Source organism: Odontesthes bonariensis, chromosome 16, assembly GCF_027942865.1.
Source record: "Odontesthes bonariensis isolate fOdoBon6 chromosome 16, fOdoBon6.hap1, whole genome shotgun sequence".
In the NCBI taxonomy this organism is placed as follows: domain Eukaryota; kingdom Metazoa; phylum Chordata; class Actinopteri; order Atheriniformes; family Atherinopsidae; genus Odontesthes; species Odontesthes bonariensis.
Window position 1 is genome coordinate 15,936,997 of NC_134521.1, and position 16,257 is coordinate 15,953,253.

The 16,257-nt window shown below is 40.1% G+C and overlaps 1 protein-coding gene across 1 annotated transcript; it reads right to left on the minus strand.

Moving 5' to 3' along the window:
• Nucleotides 1-9,189: 9,189 nt before the first annotated feature.
• On the minus strand, nt 9,190-13,166 carry hspb1 (heat shock protein, alpha-crystallin-related, 1). The gene is made up of 3 exons (XM_075486411.1): nt 12,709-13,166; nt 9,907-9,970; nt 9,190-9,395 (listed from the first exon to the last, which is right to left on the minus strand). Exons 1-3 carry the CDS (start codon nt 13,097-13,099, stop codon nt 9,245-9,247), a joined length of 606 nt encoding a protein of 201 aa, XP_075342526.1. The 5' UTR covers nt 13,100-13,166; the 3' UTR covers nt 9,190-9,244.
• Between the last annotated feature and the right edge of the window lie 3,091 nt (nt 13,167-16,257).

A 16,257-nucleotide genomic window follows, 5' to 3' on the forward strand; every position in this document is an offset into this window, starting at 1 on the left:
TTTGGTATGGTGACATGCATTTCTTGATAAGGGGGACTGAAAGTGAAGATTGGTTTGCATTGCTTACCCAAATGCCACGAAGGAACATTTCAACTAGGCTGCACGTCATTGGCTGGCAGACGGGAGTCATGTGAAAAAGAAGGTTCGCCTTGATTAGATTCTGGGGTTTTACATATCAGGGCAAAGTTCACCTGGTCCTTCTCCGGTATTGAAATTAGGACAATGCAAGCACAGATGGATAACGACATATTCAACCATGTCATTGTTCGTGTGTAACAGAAACTAAGTACACCCCATGAATCAACAGCCTTAGCTTTAAGTCATAGTTTTCTGTATGACTTGATCAGTCATTCACATTATTGCTTCAGCTCATTGGGGTTTGCAGCATTGGTTTATGCACAGCTCTCTGAAGGTCCCACCACAGCATTTCAGTCAGGCTGAGGTCTGGACTTTGACTGGACCATTGCAACACATTGATTTTTTTTCTTCTTCAGACATTCTGTTGTAGATTTGCTGCTGTGTTTGGGATCATTGTCCTGTTGATGATCCAGTTTCAGCCAAGCTTTAGCTGTCAGACAGACGGCCTCACATTTGACTCTAGAATACTTTGGTATACAGAGGAGTTCAAGGTGGACTCAATGACTGCAAGGTGCCCAGGTCCTGTGACTGCAGAACAAGCCCAAATCATCAGCCCTCCACCACTGTGCTTGACAGTTGGTGTGAGGTCTTTGAGCTGATATGCTGTGTTTGCTTTTCTCCAAACATGCTGCTGTGGATTATGAGCAAACATCTCCACTTTGGTCTGGTCTGTCCAAAGGACATTGTTGCAGATGTCTTGTGGTTTGTTCAGCTTTAACTTTACAAACCTAAGCTGTGCTGCCATGTTCTCTTTAGAGAGAAGAGGCTTTCTCCAGCAACCCTTCCAAACAAGCCATTTGGTCAGTCTTTTTCTAATTGTACTGATGTGAACTTTAACATTTAACCTGCTAACTGAGGCCTGTAGAGTCTGAGTTGTAGCTCTTGGGGTTTTTGCAGTTTCTCTGAGCATTGTACAGTTTGACCTTGGTGTGAACTTATTTGGAAGATTGACAGCTGTCTTGAATGTTTTCCACTTGTGAATAATCTTTTTCTCTGTAGAACGATGGACTCCAAATAGTTTGGAAATTCCTTCCCAGATTGATGGGCAGCAACACTTGCCTCTCTAAGATTATTTTTGATGTCTTTCCTCCTTGGCATTGTGTTAACACACACCTGAATTCTCCAGACCAGCAAACCGACTAAACTTCTGCTCCCATAGAGATGCTCACACTTAGTGATGATCAATCTTAATTCCTTAAATTAGTAAGTGTGTACTTGGTTTTTCACCCACTGCTTTCACAATTTGGCTCAGCTCTTGTTAAATGGTGACATAGTGTAATGTGTAAACTGCTGTTGTCTGTCTGAGTTTGCATTTAGCACATTTGTAGACCTGGTGGAGACCAGATGATTTTTTTTACTATGTTCTGATATGTAAAACCCTTTTCCACCTGGCATTTTTCAGTCAGTTTTCAGCCAACAGAGCTGGAACATTTCATCCTCCAGACGCACAATATAACACCTCAAAGTCCTCCATTTAGAATTCACCTGAAACAAAAGTATATGTTAAAGTAAAATCATTTTCAGCAGATATTAGGAGCTTACCGTTGCTCTTTTAGTGTTATTTTACTCAGAAATTCTCAATGGGACACAAATAGTTTACACTGACACCACACTTTTTGATGTGGTACAGCGGGAGACTTATTAATATTCTTAAGTACATTTTCGAGATGTTGTTGGTGTATGAATGCCACAAATGACTCGGCACTAAAGAGGGCAAACTGTCTGGGAATCCAAGAGTTCCTTAAAAGAGAAATATAGCACACAAAGACAAGTGTGATGGAGGCATTGTTTGGAGTCGTGGCAAACTGCTAAAACATACTTTCAGTTTATATTCTCAGTAATCCTCTTAGTAGACGTGTCACTGGAAATCTACTGTGGCACAATATTACACTGAAGTTAGCTCATCAGATCTTGTTGTCTGGTAGGAATTTGAACTGGCACCTGTTCTCAAATCTCAGGAGAGTTAAGCTCAACTGAACGAAACTAGTCCTTCAGTGATGGTATACTGACTAAAATTAGGTATAACACATGCACACTGAAACTTTGATGGGTCAAATTTCTGCACACAGAAAGAGAATTTTTCCTACCTCCGCTCGGTGGCATGGTTCATTAGTATCACCGAAATCAGGGATTATGGTAAGCAGGACCAAGTGCGGTATTATGGAATACATTACAAAAGTATTCGTCCACTCTCCACCTAATATATACACTAAACAGGAATCCCACTGTAACTTTTAGGATTGTCTACAGTTCATAACTGTTTTCCATAATATAGACTCATTCGCCTTAAAGATAGTTTGTTCCTTTTACATTTTGATGAACATCTGCTAACATTCCAGCCTTTTTCCAAAGGAAATGCACATAATGCTGATTAAGTCTTTTAGCAGGAGGTGAATCTTTCTATATTTTTCAGAATCCTTTATTTTTACACCAGTGGACGTTCCCGTGCTGGTGCAAAGTGATGCGATTTATGTCAGCCAGGACAGACGAGGTGAAGAACTTTTGATATGGAGATCATTCATGTAAAAGATTTCATTTTAAAAACTAACAAACACAATTTGTCATTGTTGAGGGTTTTCCTTGTTAGGGAGCTCTGACAGAAGGGACTAAGGACGGACACCTTCTTGCTTTACGGCTCTTCGACAGGTAGGTAGAACTAAAATAGTCATAATAACTATATTTCAATATCATCACAATGATTTATTCGTTTAACTGCGGACATACTTGGTATTTTTTTCGTAACTGTTTGTGAACAGTGGGCCCTCGAGGGTCAGTGTAATGTAACGTTACTGAACCGGATATCATCATCCAGTAGTTTGGGACAAATACGGACTGTTACATCTCTTTGAATATTCAGAATACTCATAACCCCCCAAAACAGCTGTGGTATATAAATTGGTATTTAGGCTGGATTAGTCACATCATAAGCACAGGTCTTACTGCTCTTACTGCCAGAGGAAGCATACAAAAGTTCCACACGGTAACTTTATAACGAGCCATTTACATCCAAAGACACTGTGTGTTCCTTATCTTACCTCTTTGGAATATTACTACAGTAGCCCAAAAGGAACAAACCAATACAAGTATTTTTTCCTACATGCTTGGAAAGGTGGGGTGAAGCTGTGATTATACTTGCTGCAGTGATTATTGTGTGGGTGAAGCGAGACGTCAACGTAGCGCCATAACCATTTATGAGTTCTGGACTCACCACAGTTTTCTTCTTAAACAATAGGAGAAAAGTGTGCCCCGACACCACAATTTTAGTATTGAAGCAGAGAATTCACTCATTCAGGTCATTATGACTTTGAGACATGCGTGTAGTGTAAACATTGCTTTCATCTGGCCTCATGGATACGTATAGCTGAGTATCATCAGCATAGCAATATTGACCAATATTGCTCTGTGTGGACAATATTTAGTTGCCTGCTGCATGTGAGTTGTGCATTGTAGAAAGTGAGAAGGCTTTGATCTGTTTGGACACCATATTGAATTGTCTTTTTTTATGCACAGACCCTAAACTCTAACTTCAGGATAGTTTTTCTACACACAAACCGTAGTATCGGACTCTAAAATAATATCTTTGTCGATTTCTAATCCTCATAACCAAATGTTAAACCTATGTGCAAGTAGAAAAAAGCACTTTTTTGATGAGTTTTATAAAGACTCATCTATTTATTTATTTTTTTATCAATATAGTGACTCATAAAATCCACCACACTAGATACCATAGAATTATCCCATCACTGAATGTAATATAATTTGTTTACTTGAAAAAAGAAGCGATTCGGATTGCGTAAGGGATCAGATGTCGGCAAAATAATGGCCTCTAAATCAGCAGATCTCACCTTCAGTTGTGTGATTCAGTTATTTTCAGTATGGTTAGTCTTCTCTGTTCTTGTTTCTTCTTCCATATCTTCTCTTCTCCACTAGAATTGACCATTTTTAGCCAAACAAAACAAGATCTAACCAACTTACTTGAACTACTACAACTACTTGAACTGAGGTAATGTGAGAGCAGCCCTTAAGTCCCAACATACAACATAGTATGAGTTTTAGTTTTTCACACACGGCTTCTACATTTTGGCTTGGTTTTTGTTCCACAGTATAATGTCTGTGTTTTTGTTAATCTGAGTTTACATTTCATGAGAAGCCTGCATGTTTAGACTGGAAAGGGGTGCAGTTTAGTATATTGACAAGTGTTTATGTCATTTGGACTGTTAGATGTTAAAATATGCTAAGTATTTGTTTTATTTTTGTTTGTTTTGGCCTACAATTCGATCAAATTAATTGTTACATGCCATGTCGGCACACTCATTAATAGCTGAATTTAGTTAGTCTGGAAAACAGTAGATAAGTGGCAAAACAAACCAGTAAATTGATCCTGCCATTTTTTTTGTTTTGTTCTAATAGAAATGACTGCAGAAATCATTTAAAGGATAAGCAACACCTGTTTTCAGAGTGCATTTTTTTTGCCAGTCTCCTCTAAATTTTGGTCATATCAAGATGAATGAATACGTATTTAATGATAGTTTTGCATAATATTCCTGACTCAGTCCATCTGATGTTTGCATCATTTATATATGACTGATGTGACATGGGCAGCCCTACTATCATCAATCTGGGAATGAGTATAAATCAGCAGTTGCACCCTAAATGAAAGATTTCTTTTAATTGCTGCTTTAATGTCAGCACAGGTAAGTCAGCTAAAAATATTCTGAGAGTACAATACACACATCTGATAAAACCAAGAATGACTGCACTGGAGACACTTGAACATGATATCAGTCAGGAACAGTCATTTGTCAGATTAATATCTTCAGTCACAGAGGGAGAGGTAAATACTGGAAACAGCTGGTGAGCCCTAATTGGTCACAGGGCAATCAACACCCACAGTTGTTGCTAAGGAGAGAAAAAAAACACCACCTGTTTTTAATCAGAGCCCCGCAGAGGTGTTCACACCCAGTGAAGATACCACTCCTTTGGTAAATTCAGTTTATCTTTTATGATGAGAAAGATTAGTTTGATGAGTCACTGAGTCGGCATATAGTTTTCTGCAGAGAGGGTTATTAGATGTGGAGCTTTAAATTTAATTAATTACTGTAGGGTCAGAGCAAGACTCATTGTCTTATTGTCCTAAATAAATGATGTATAGACACGAACTTCAGTCTGGTGTAAGACTGCATCAGCATACAAAAGTATGTACTCCTTTTAGTTTGTTGAAATGAACAGATGAAGTTTGGCTCACTTACTTTTTTAGAAATTTAAGAAGGCTTAGCCTGAGTTATCCACCAGTGACAGGGCAAATACACCACTGTCAAGAACAAATCTTAACATGAAAGGTTGATAAGTAATCTATCATGATACTTGCTGTTAGTACCGCCTGGTGAATATATCAAACTTTGTGTGATTCATTAGTTACAACCAAGCCCTGCTTTGCAACCTGCTCATACGTTTGTCTGCTGTTTCAGCCTTATCACTGTTGGACTTTGGGCAACATACAGCACTATGATATCAGCACTCAGGCCTTATCATTTAACAAAGAGTTCTGCATCAACACAATAAAGATGTAAAGGATCAAAGATCAAACACAATGCTACCTTTCAGCATGTTACCTCTCTATCTATGTAAAAAAAAAAATCTGTTATTTACAGAATGAAAAAAAAAACAGACCAAAAGGTAGATTATCAGTTGTATCCTTAAGGAGTCCTTTCTCCTGGCACAGAGATTCATTGTAAAACATCCCTGCTGTAGGTAGGAATGACCTCCTAAAGATAAGATAAAAGTGCTAATTGGTGGATCTCAAAACAAATTAACTTGTCTTAGCGTTAACCTGAGTTGATCACGTATCACTATCCCTACCTGCTGGAGAACCCAGAGTGCTAAGAATAAGGCAGGTGTGAGTTACAGGTCTTAATCAATAACTGCACGCAAGCATAGATAACATGATAGCTCCCCATACATGAAGCCAAAGTCAAAAGAAAATGGATGCTTCCGTTTTGCTATGAGGCTGACTTTAACAATAAGTGTGCACAGAGACATTAACTTCAACAAGAAAATATGTTTTTCCAAGAAAAGAAAGAAACTTAATAATTGTTTGTATCATTTTCAGTTGAACATCGACTACAAATTAACTGCAGTGATTAGCAACTTTGTTTATGTTTCACACAGTGTCCCAGCTGGCACATTGGTAGCTACCCCCCATGTCAGGGCAAGAAGGTTCCTGGTTCATACAATGGTTGGGTGTGGAGTTTGCATGTTCTCCCTGTTCCTGTACTGGTCTCTTCCCAGTCATGCAGGTTGCCTTGTGATTCTAAATTGAGTTAGTTTGTGGGGGTGTGTCAGCCTTGTGTAAGCTGTTCAGTCCACCAACGGCAGCTGAGAAAGGCTCAGGCTCTGCCAAACACTGAGAACAGGATAGTGGGTATAGAGAATAAATGGATGGCCCACAGTTAGGTGGCTGTAACAGGGGATGAAGCAGATTGTCTGCTAGTCAGACAGACAGTTTGTGCTTTGATCCCCAGCTTCTTCAGTTTCAGTCAATAAAAGATTTTCACAAACAGAAACTTTCCTTTTCATTTCTCTCTGGAATAAATGCATACACTGCACTGATAACAGTTTTTGCCAAGGAATACACTGAATATTCTCTCTGCTCCAAGCAATTCGTTTTTACTGAATATTTCCTAAATTGTCTGTTCTCGATATTCTTTAAGATCACACAAGAACATCTATGTAAGAGCCTTTACTGTTGGCCGAATTGCACAAAGTGCCTTGTAGCCAACTGCTCTTTACACGGAACACTCTCAAAGCTTAAGGCCTGGATAGCTCCTGGATTGATGGGGATTGGCATGAATAATTTAGGCCCACATTAAAGTGGAAGGAAATGGTGACTCATGGAAGAGGAAAAGTTGAAACACTAAGTGGTTTAGAGACTCCTGCCTTGTCTTAAGTGTATACATTATATATTATATAATATGATGCTCAACAAATAGACATCTTCTTTAGCTCATACAGTCGAATGTTGTCGAAAAACTGAAATGCACCTAGTGATTGCTGAAAAGCAACTAATTAGTCACCACAGGTCAAGAGCCATAGAAATAAACCTGCCGTCCACCCCACCATACAACATGCTGGAGGCTCAGTGCATAGCAGAGCACTCTATAAATAGATATCCCCTGCAGCTTTGGAGTCAAGAATGGAGTTAGTATGTGCATTAGTGGGCTGGCACGCAACACGGATGGCTGCAAGTTGACGGGGAGGAAGAAAAAGAAGTGATGGAGACGACCAACATCTTAGGACGTCATCAACTGTGCAGCAGCCGATTTAATTAAAAAAAAATTAATTTAAAAGGAGATGGCCATGTTTAAAATGTCATGCACAACTGGTTTCACACGGGCAGCTGTACATCGTATTGATTGTTGTACAGGGATTGGTGGCTTCCTCTGGCCTGGTTAGCCTATATATATGTACATACACATAAATCTGTATATCACCATTCAAGTATATTAGACAATGGCTGTAAACTGAATTAAGTTATAAGTATCAATTCAAAAGTAATCCAATAGCATATGTAGTGTAGCCAGGGGTAACTATACAGGGGGAGTCATTTACAAACCAAGAGCAGCTGAGACAATCATTGATAAAAAAGCAGGTGTGACGCAGGAAAGGAACTAAGACTCCACAGAAATAACATGGAGGAAGCTACAAAATAAAGCAGGAATTCAAAACACAAAACGCACAGGTCATGACACTGCAAGATGAAAATGGCCCTTATACAACAAAATAAGAAGAAAACTGGGGGGAAATGTAGGCAAAGAGCACTGGATCTGCAAAGAAATGCACCACTGCACTCTTTTAGAGGGTCAGAAAAGAGGTTTGAGAGGGATTACTTTTACACAAGTCTCTTTTTTTAAAAGAATATTGTGCTTGATCTGCCTTCAAGCGGTCACCAAAAATAATATATTTAGTCCTGAGAGAAGACATTTTGCAACAAAACCACAAGTTTACCTCAAGTCAGGGATCTTGATTGTCTCTAGTAATTTCTGCCAATCTGTTCAATAGAAGTTGGGATGTTTCACAAGAAACACAAACACTTTGACCTGCTGGGGGCACCAGATGAAGAAATCAGCAGATTGCTGATTGAGCCTAACGGCTTCATCCTGTGAGGAGGGAATATACTGGTACTTAAAAACATATGGGCCAACCACAAAGGTCTGTGCTCTGCCAAAGTCACCAAAATGAAAAAGTCAGTCAACCAAGTCCTCCAGAAATTTTAAGTGTCCATACTAAATCTGATATAAAATGTGTCTGTTAGTTCTTCAGACGGTTTATTTTCATTGACCAAGTGGCATTCATACCTGCTGCAATAGTTTTTAACCACCCTGCTCAGTTAAGAGAAGATTATTCAATTATTTATCTGTCTTGTTATTAATTATTCATTTGAAACTTTTCAGTGTCAATGCACTGAATGCAGCCGTTTTTTAGAACAAGTGACAGTCATATCTTATCAACTGCATTATCAGCTTTTCTCCATCTCATAAGTTATTGACCTACCCAGCAACCCCCCTATGAGTCTACCAGCGGTGAACTAAATATATAAGAACTCCGGGGTCAGCAGTATTACAATTTTAATCCTCTTGTCAGTGTATTGTCCTGATTTTAATGTAAGCTGGTCAAACTTTACAACTATCTGGGGATGAGACAGTCTGACGGGAGCACTGTTGTTAAATGTTAAAGAGATGAAGCACATAGTTAAGGATGAGCTACTTGCATCACTCACATGGACTGACATAGTTTACCTGCTCTTATTTGCATGGATGACCAACAGATGAATAATTTAGCATAAGAAACTACATCAAGAAGCTTGACTTCTCTGTTAAATGATTATCCTCGTTTTCAGACGGATAATAAACACAACAAAGCTCTGTTTGCTTCATCAAGCCACCTCCATGAGGTGGGACACAGCTAACACAGTATCATTACGCTAATAAAAAAATAAAAAATAAAAAAAAAGAAGAAGAAGAAGCCATATTTGTAACAAAAGAGAAGACGCAGTGGGTTCTGTATTCTTTATTTGTCGTTTCAGTGGATGCATAGTTTGTGTACACGACTACTTCTTCGCCACGGCGCACTCCACATTCACAGGAATAGTGGTCTCTGCGGACTGGATGGCCGGTCTGACCACAGGAGCCTCGACAGTCAGGATCCCCTCAGGAGACAGGGATGAGCTCACCTTATCGATGGTAGCAGAAGAAGGCAGCCTGGAGGGGAGCAATAACACACAATCAAACATGCATGTTGAAAAGGTAACATTGCAACTACTGACTGAATAGCCAAAGATTTAAGCGCACTTGAGAGAATAAAATCAGATCCAGGAGACGCTCACTGTGCTCGTTCAGTATTTTTTTCTATGGCCCCTGGATGGCAGCAAAGCTCTTCAGAACAAAACATCCAAATATAAAAGGAATGACCACTAGGAGGCTGCTGCTGTTCCTTCTCAGAGCTTGATCCATTTGCAGCAGTCAGTCCTTTACAAACTGGGCCAGCCTAAAGCTAATAAGCTGCACAGCAGCAGAGCCATGATGGGAATAAACTAATGACCAAACTAAACAATGCATTTCCACTATAAAAGCCCATTTTTGGTAAATCAGGAAAGTTTTGAAGTCAGTTGTTGACCTATTGCACAATCAGTATAATTCTTTCACTAACTAAACCACAAAGTAATAAAAAGGGATGAAGAACAGTCTTATTCTTTGATTGTTAACTACTTACGTGTATTTCCTGGTGAAGCATCTGGACACAAAACCATGCTCATCCTTCCTCTCTTCATGTTTTCCTATGGAAACAAACAAAATTCATTCTTTCAGTTTCAGATACAACATACGTACGATGCTCCACCTATAAATCAGTCTTATTGTGTCTGATGGACTAAAACTGTGAAAGTTGTGTGAAAATATTAACAAACAATTTAGAATCAAGCTCAACTTGAAATTAAGAAACTAAATCATCCAATGGAATTTGGGGGATTCATAACATTTGATGCTCAATGGTACTTGAAAACATGGGCGTATAATTAATAATTGCTCAGTTAATTTAGCGCTCAAGCTGCTGCAGGAAAAAAGCCAATGCATCACTCATAAACATAATCAATAGCTGCATAGGCATAGTGAACATGCCTGCTCCCAAAGACATGAAAGAGATTAAAGCGACTGTTAACAGAATTAACAGAGGTACAGATGAACTTCTCCAGATGGGAGTCTAAGCTACCGCTGATTTAGCTCATCACAGAAACTGCAGAATACGACAAAACCCAATAGAAGCTCTTAAAGTTACTTAACATGTCATTTCTCCCTAATTTGTCCAAAAATTCAAGTATAAAAACAACAAGTGGAAGTTATTGTTGCTGCTCTTTGCCATCATCAGAGCTGGTTTAGCTGTTTTCCCTGTTATTGCTAGGCTAAACAAGCTCCTGGTGACTGTAGTTTCTCGAAATTTCCTCTTAGACAAACAGTAGAGTTAAAACCCTGAACATATAATAACATTCTGGTAAATTTATTCATCTGCTTTCTTAGTGAGAGTCCAATTACACTACAACTCTACCACACAACACTACAATAACCAGTCTTTTTAAAGAACATTCAGTCAGTCTAGCTCAAAAATACTTCATTTTTTATTTATAGATTAATATTTAATGATTCTCAGAGTTGATAGGTGTATTTAGCCTAACCTTCATCAGTTCTTATGCTAATTTAGATGAGCCATTAGCTAAAGGTTGCTTAAACGTGGAGACATTTCGCCATTAAAGCAGAGTATTTCCCCAAAATATAACGACTCTGTAAGTGTAACAGTAATCCTCAACACTGTGCACAGTGCAATGGCCATATACATGTTGTTTGTGCAGGCTTTTGTGGTGGTATTTATAACTTAATCGGCTCTTATTCACGAGGCCATTGGATCAACATGATATCCTCACTGGGCTTTATCAGTCATCCTCTCATCTCTCAGATGACGTGACGTTGAAACACGGCCCTTCACTCAAACTGCAGATACACAGATGTGTTTGCTGTGACAACGGGCCGATAAATGTTGCCATCTTTTCACAGGAACTACTAAGTGTGTCCGGCTGTGCCACGCAGGCGTTCTTCCAGCTTCTGCATGGAGGGCCATTAGTCCTGAGCGAGCTTTAAAACAACTGGGCACATTGTACTTTGGTCTGTATACGAAATTCCTAATTAAGCCGGGGATGTCATCTTTAAAAATGAGGTGGCAAATTCCCCTTGGGCTGAATCACATGCTTTGTTTATCTCTGTACTCCTCACCAGGTCCAGTTACTCAGCAGAGGGATACATGCCATAGTCAGGACTGAAGCTGGACAATATCCAGCAGTCCTTTTAAAGTAGCACGTACAGTGACTGAGTAAAAGCAAACTGAGTCCCTGCTATAAGAGAGTGATTCTTTTTGAGTGACAGAGATATTGAGAAAGGGAGCACTGAGAATCAGAGAGCAAAGCTATTAAAGGACCAGACGCTTTTATGTAAAATTGCCTTGGCCCTTTTCTGTGGAGGCTTCAAACTGCTATAAGCAAAAATAAATGCATATAAAAGAGGCAATGAATTTTTGAAATGTCAAAAATGTGCTGCAAGCATAAAATAAATGATCATTTATTCAATCAATCATGTCCAAAAGTGGATTGCTTTATTCTTTCCTCTTTGCAGTTTCTCCCCCTATTCATTTCACCAAGTGCATTTAGTTTGGCGTGTTTGATTTATTAAAAAAAAAAAAAAAACATCGTATTGGGACAACAAGATACATAAATAAATACTTTTAGGGAAATATAGAGGAAAAAAGTGCAAAGAAACAAACAATGGGGAAGTAAATACGGCAATTTATAGTATAACTATGTCGATAAATGACTAAAATCCATAATTTACATTGAAAATTGGACTTAAAAAGTTAATAAATAAGGGAATTTACTGTAAATTAAAGAAATACAGCTTTAACTTGGTTTAAGTAGCACTTATTGACATTTTAACTTGTTTAATGAGCCTTTTAGATACTTTTTAAAATAATAAACAATTCATTTTGATTATGGCAGCTTCAGTACTCCATATTTCCAGTGAAAACGTTTCATAGCAATAAATCAAACTGCTCATGAGCTGCTGTGAAAGCTGCTCCGTGTAGGTGGAGCTGTGCGTTTGTTTTGCATCTAGCAGGCTTTCGGCCAACCTTCCCCTCCCATGTCCTGGAATCAGATCATTATCTCAAAGCGTGAAGTAACTCTGCAGGCATGCATCCTCCTTGCACTCCACCTAGTTTCCCATCTTTGAACTCCATTTTGTCCCTTTTGTTGCAGGTTTTGTTTTGCCAAAGAAACAAGAGGCACTTGAGAACCGTACATGAGACATTTTAAGGACTTTCTGTGCGCGTATCTCTATCGTATCAAGCCACATTTGGTGTATTATCGTTAGATTGGCCATTAAAGATTGGCCTCACATCCCAGGTCTGTGAGACTGATAAAACTAACTTTTAAACCAGCACGCAGGAGGCTACAGTGCTGTATGGAACAGTGCTCACCTGTGATTTCCAACACGCCGTCCTTGGTCTTGACCACCAGCTCCTCGGGTGAGAAATGGCTGACATCCAGAGACACCTTCCAGTTGTCCTGCGTCTGCTTGATCTCTGACACCCCGCTGCTCATCTGGCGGGACAGGGCCCGAGCTTGGTGGGCCATCGCGTGGCTGGGGTACATGATGGGGGAGTGGGGCATTATGGCTGCCATGTCCGGGCCCAGGACGGATGGCCTCATGTAGCCCGGCCAGTGGCTGCTTGGGAATGTGGGAAAGTCTTCAGGCAGGGGAGGCATGCCGAAGCCCTGGTCAAAGATGCGGCTGGCCTGGTGCCATTCACGGAATGGGTCCCAGCTCGGGCTGCGGAGCATGGTGAACGGAATACGCCTCTCAGCCATGGAACCTGTGTTTAGGCGGTGGAAGACCTGGGCTCTCTAAAACTCTTCTTTCAAAGTGCTGAACGCCGCTCAGCAGAGCGCTTTTATACACTCTGTCACCACCCCTGTCAACACACCCCTCCCCTCTGATTCAAGCCCCACCAGATCACACCCCCAAAATGTTTTGGAAAGGACTAGAATATCTATTTGTGGCAGACGTGACGCCCAAATGGAATCCGGCAGGATGGCCGTCCCCAACAGCTGCCCGGTGCACCTCCTCCCCCCTCTGAGCGCCAAAGAGCCAGAAGGATCTGCGGGGGTATTGTGAGCGTGGCCTGCTGAGGTCACACAAACCAGACCAACTGTTATAGACGGTGATGCACATGGACACATCGCATGGGGGTGCACGCTGTCATCAGCCTTGTAGCAGGATTGCAAAAGTGAACTTAAGACTCATGCAAAAATAATTTCCTCAAGAAAGACGCACCTTGAATGTTCAATGTCTTTTTGAGTACTATGTAGATCCCAAGATTTGGTCATCTTGCGATATTTCACTATAAAAAGTAGTGCGCAAAAGTCTGGAGTCACCCCCGATTTCTTATATATTTGAAGAAAAAATGGGAAATTTGTTTATTGATACACGTGGAAACAGAAATACAAACGTAAATACAGTAAATAAGAAAGAACAGCGTTTAGTTATGTCAGGTTTTCTTGTCATTTCTGTAAGGAGTCTTCAATTCAATTCAATTCATTTTATTTATATAGCGCCAAATACAACAAAATGTCATCTCAAGGCACTTAGATAATAAAGTCCAATTCAAGCCAATTGGAATTCAATTCTTCAGGAATAGTTCTCCAGGCTTCTTAAAGGACATTTCAAAGCTCTTCTGTGGCTGCCTTTTGTTCCGTTCTCTCCCAACATGATCCCACCCTGCTTCAGTAATGTTGAGCTCCGGGCTCTGGGGAGGATTCATCCCTCCATCAGACCTGTTGCCACTGATTTTCAGCCCACTTCTTGTGTCATTCGGCATAGCTCAGCCTTTTCTCCCTGTTTCCCTTCCTTAAGAACGGCTTCCTGACAGCCACTCTTCCATGGAGCCCATTTCTGATGAGGCTTGGGCCAACAGCAGATGGATCAGCTGAAGGTCCAGATGCATCTCTCAGCTCCTGTGTCAGGGCTTTGCTGGATTTTTTCCTCTTTCTTTAGGCCTGATGCTTCTTCTTTTGTTCTCCAGTTTCCTCAACTATTAAGGACACACTGCAATCCATGCTGAGATATGAGAAGCATTTCAGCTAATAGCTCTTTTTGGAATCACCTTGTGGGTGCGAAAATACAATTTTCTCTCTGTCAAACTGTGTTTTCTCCGATATTTTTCAAAGATGCAGCCGAATAAATGGGAACAAATCGTCTTTGTGACAGGCTGTTTGTGATTAAGTGCAGAAACACACAATGTTGTCTGTTGTGTGTGTGTACACAAAACCGGTTAGGTGTCTTTTTTTATGCTTGAATGATGCAAAAGTCTGGTGTTAAATAGTTTATGGTAAAATAAAACACATCCCACTGAAAATGGCGAGGTACAAGGAGTGGGCTGAAAATGACCTTCAGAGAACCTAAAGAAGTAGTGCTCAAGATCATTTTTAAAAGGCTACAAGAAAGTCTGGCTGCTTGGAGGCAAAATAGGAAGGAATTGGCTCAAGTCTTTGTGCAGTTTGAGAAACATCACCCAGTCCCAATCACTACTTCAGTTTAGCCTGAGGTTTAGCCACACATATACTACAATGGTTGTGCACCCAGCTTAAAATGGGGACCCCATTTTTCAGAGATACACAGCCATCAGTTTCACTTCTCGAGTGTCGGTGCACTGTGCACACGCACGCACCCGTGAGCCTTGTGTCTGTACCTTTTGAGTAGGCTTGACTAAGAAAAAGACCGATTACGAGCTGGGATCCTTCTTCACTGTGCGGACCGCTGTTAAAGTTTGAGTTTACAGAAAACATGCTTGCATTTGCACACAGCGGTATGGATATAGTGTCAGCAGCAACAGCAGGCCAGCAATGCATAATATACGGCCTCTGGATGTTGATGCAGCCAGAATAAAAACACCATTTCACAAAGACAGTTTGAGATATTACATCAGCATACGTCTAACATAAATCAGGTTCCATGAATCAGGTGCATCTGTTTTCGGGGGTGCTGGTATTGTGCATGCTGCTGACTTTTACAGTTTATTCTGAACACTTGTAAAAAAAATCCGTCTTTGCATCATTATTTCTTAAATTGTGGAAGGAAATCCCTCAAAGTCCTGTCTCCAAAGTTTGCTGTAGTGACTTGTTAATCAAAAACACCCATTGGTCATAAGGTAGAGTACATCTGCGAGGGAAAAGTGACCCTGTTGTTGCAATGGTGACAATTGTAACAAGGAGTAATTTACAAAAATATTTGACATGGTTAAAAAGAAAATAACTGAAGACCATCACAATAAAACGTCTTAAAAGATTTGATAAGAATCACACACCAGGAAGTCTGGTCCTAATAGGTGTTGAAGGTGTGATGTCTGAGAAATGTGAAGCTGGAATAACCGAAACAACAGAAAAACATCAGAGGAAAACCTCCAATTTCCTCAGCTCTTTGTGTTAAAAAGATTCTCAATTGTCTTCCAAAAACAGAGCAGTTTTATACCCTTTTCTTTTAAATCTGTCGTTAAACGTGGTTCCTCCTTTGTTTTTGTCTTTCTAACGACCAGAGGCCGGTTCTCAGTGTCTGTGTGAATTCAGTCATTGTCCTGAAGGCTCCACGTGCTTTGCGGCGGGGGTTGGGATTCTTGGGATTTAAGATTTCTTCCCCGCGTTTATTCTTTTGAATACACATGAGCTGTAGAGTCTGTTTCAGCAGTAGATGTGCAGCTGGTGCGCCACACCTTGTACATCACCTTTTTTTTTGTAAAGTTAAAAGAAAACAAATTAAATCACTTTATTCTAAGACAAAGAGACACATGTCGTGAGAAACCCCGACAACAACTCAGTAATGTGGTGTTTTATGTCTTGATTCTGTTCTTTTTAAAGATTTGATCCATCCAAGTAATAATTGGTCAATTTTGGGGCTTCTGAAGGACTTTTCTATTCAATAAGCGCCACGTTTGTTCTGCAATGTGATAATCTCTTTTGTTTATGCACAACTA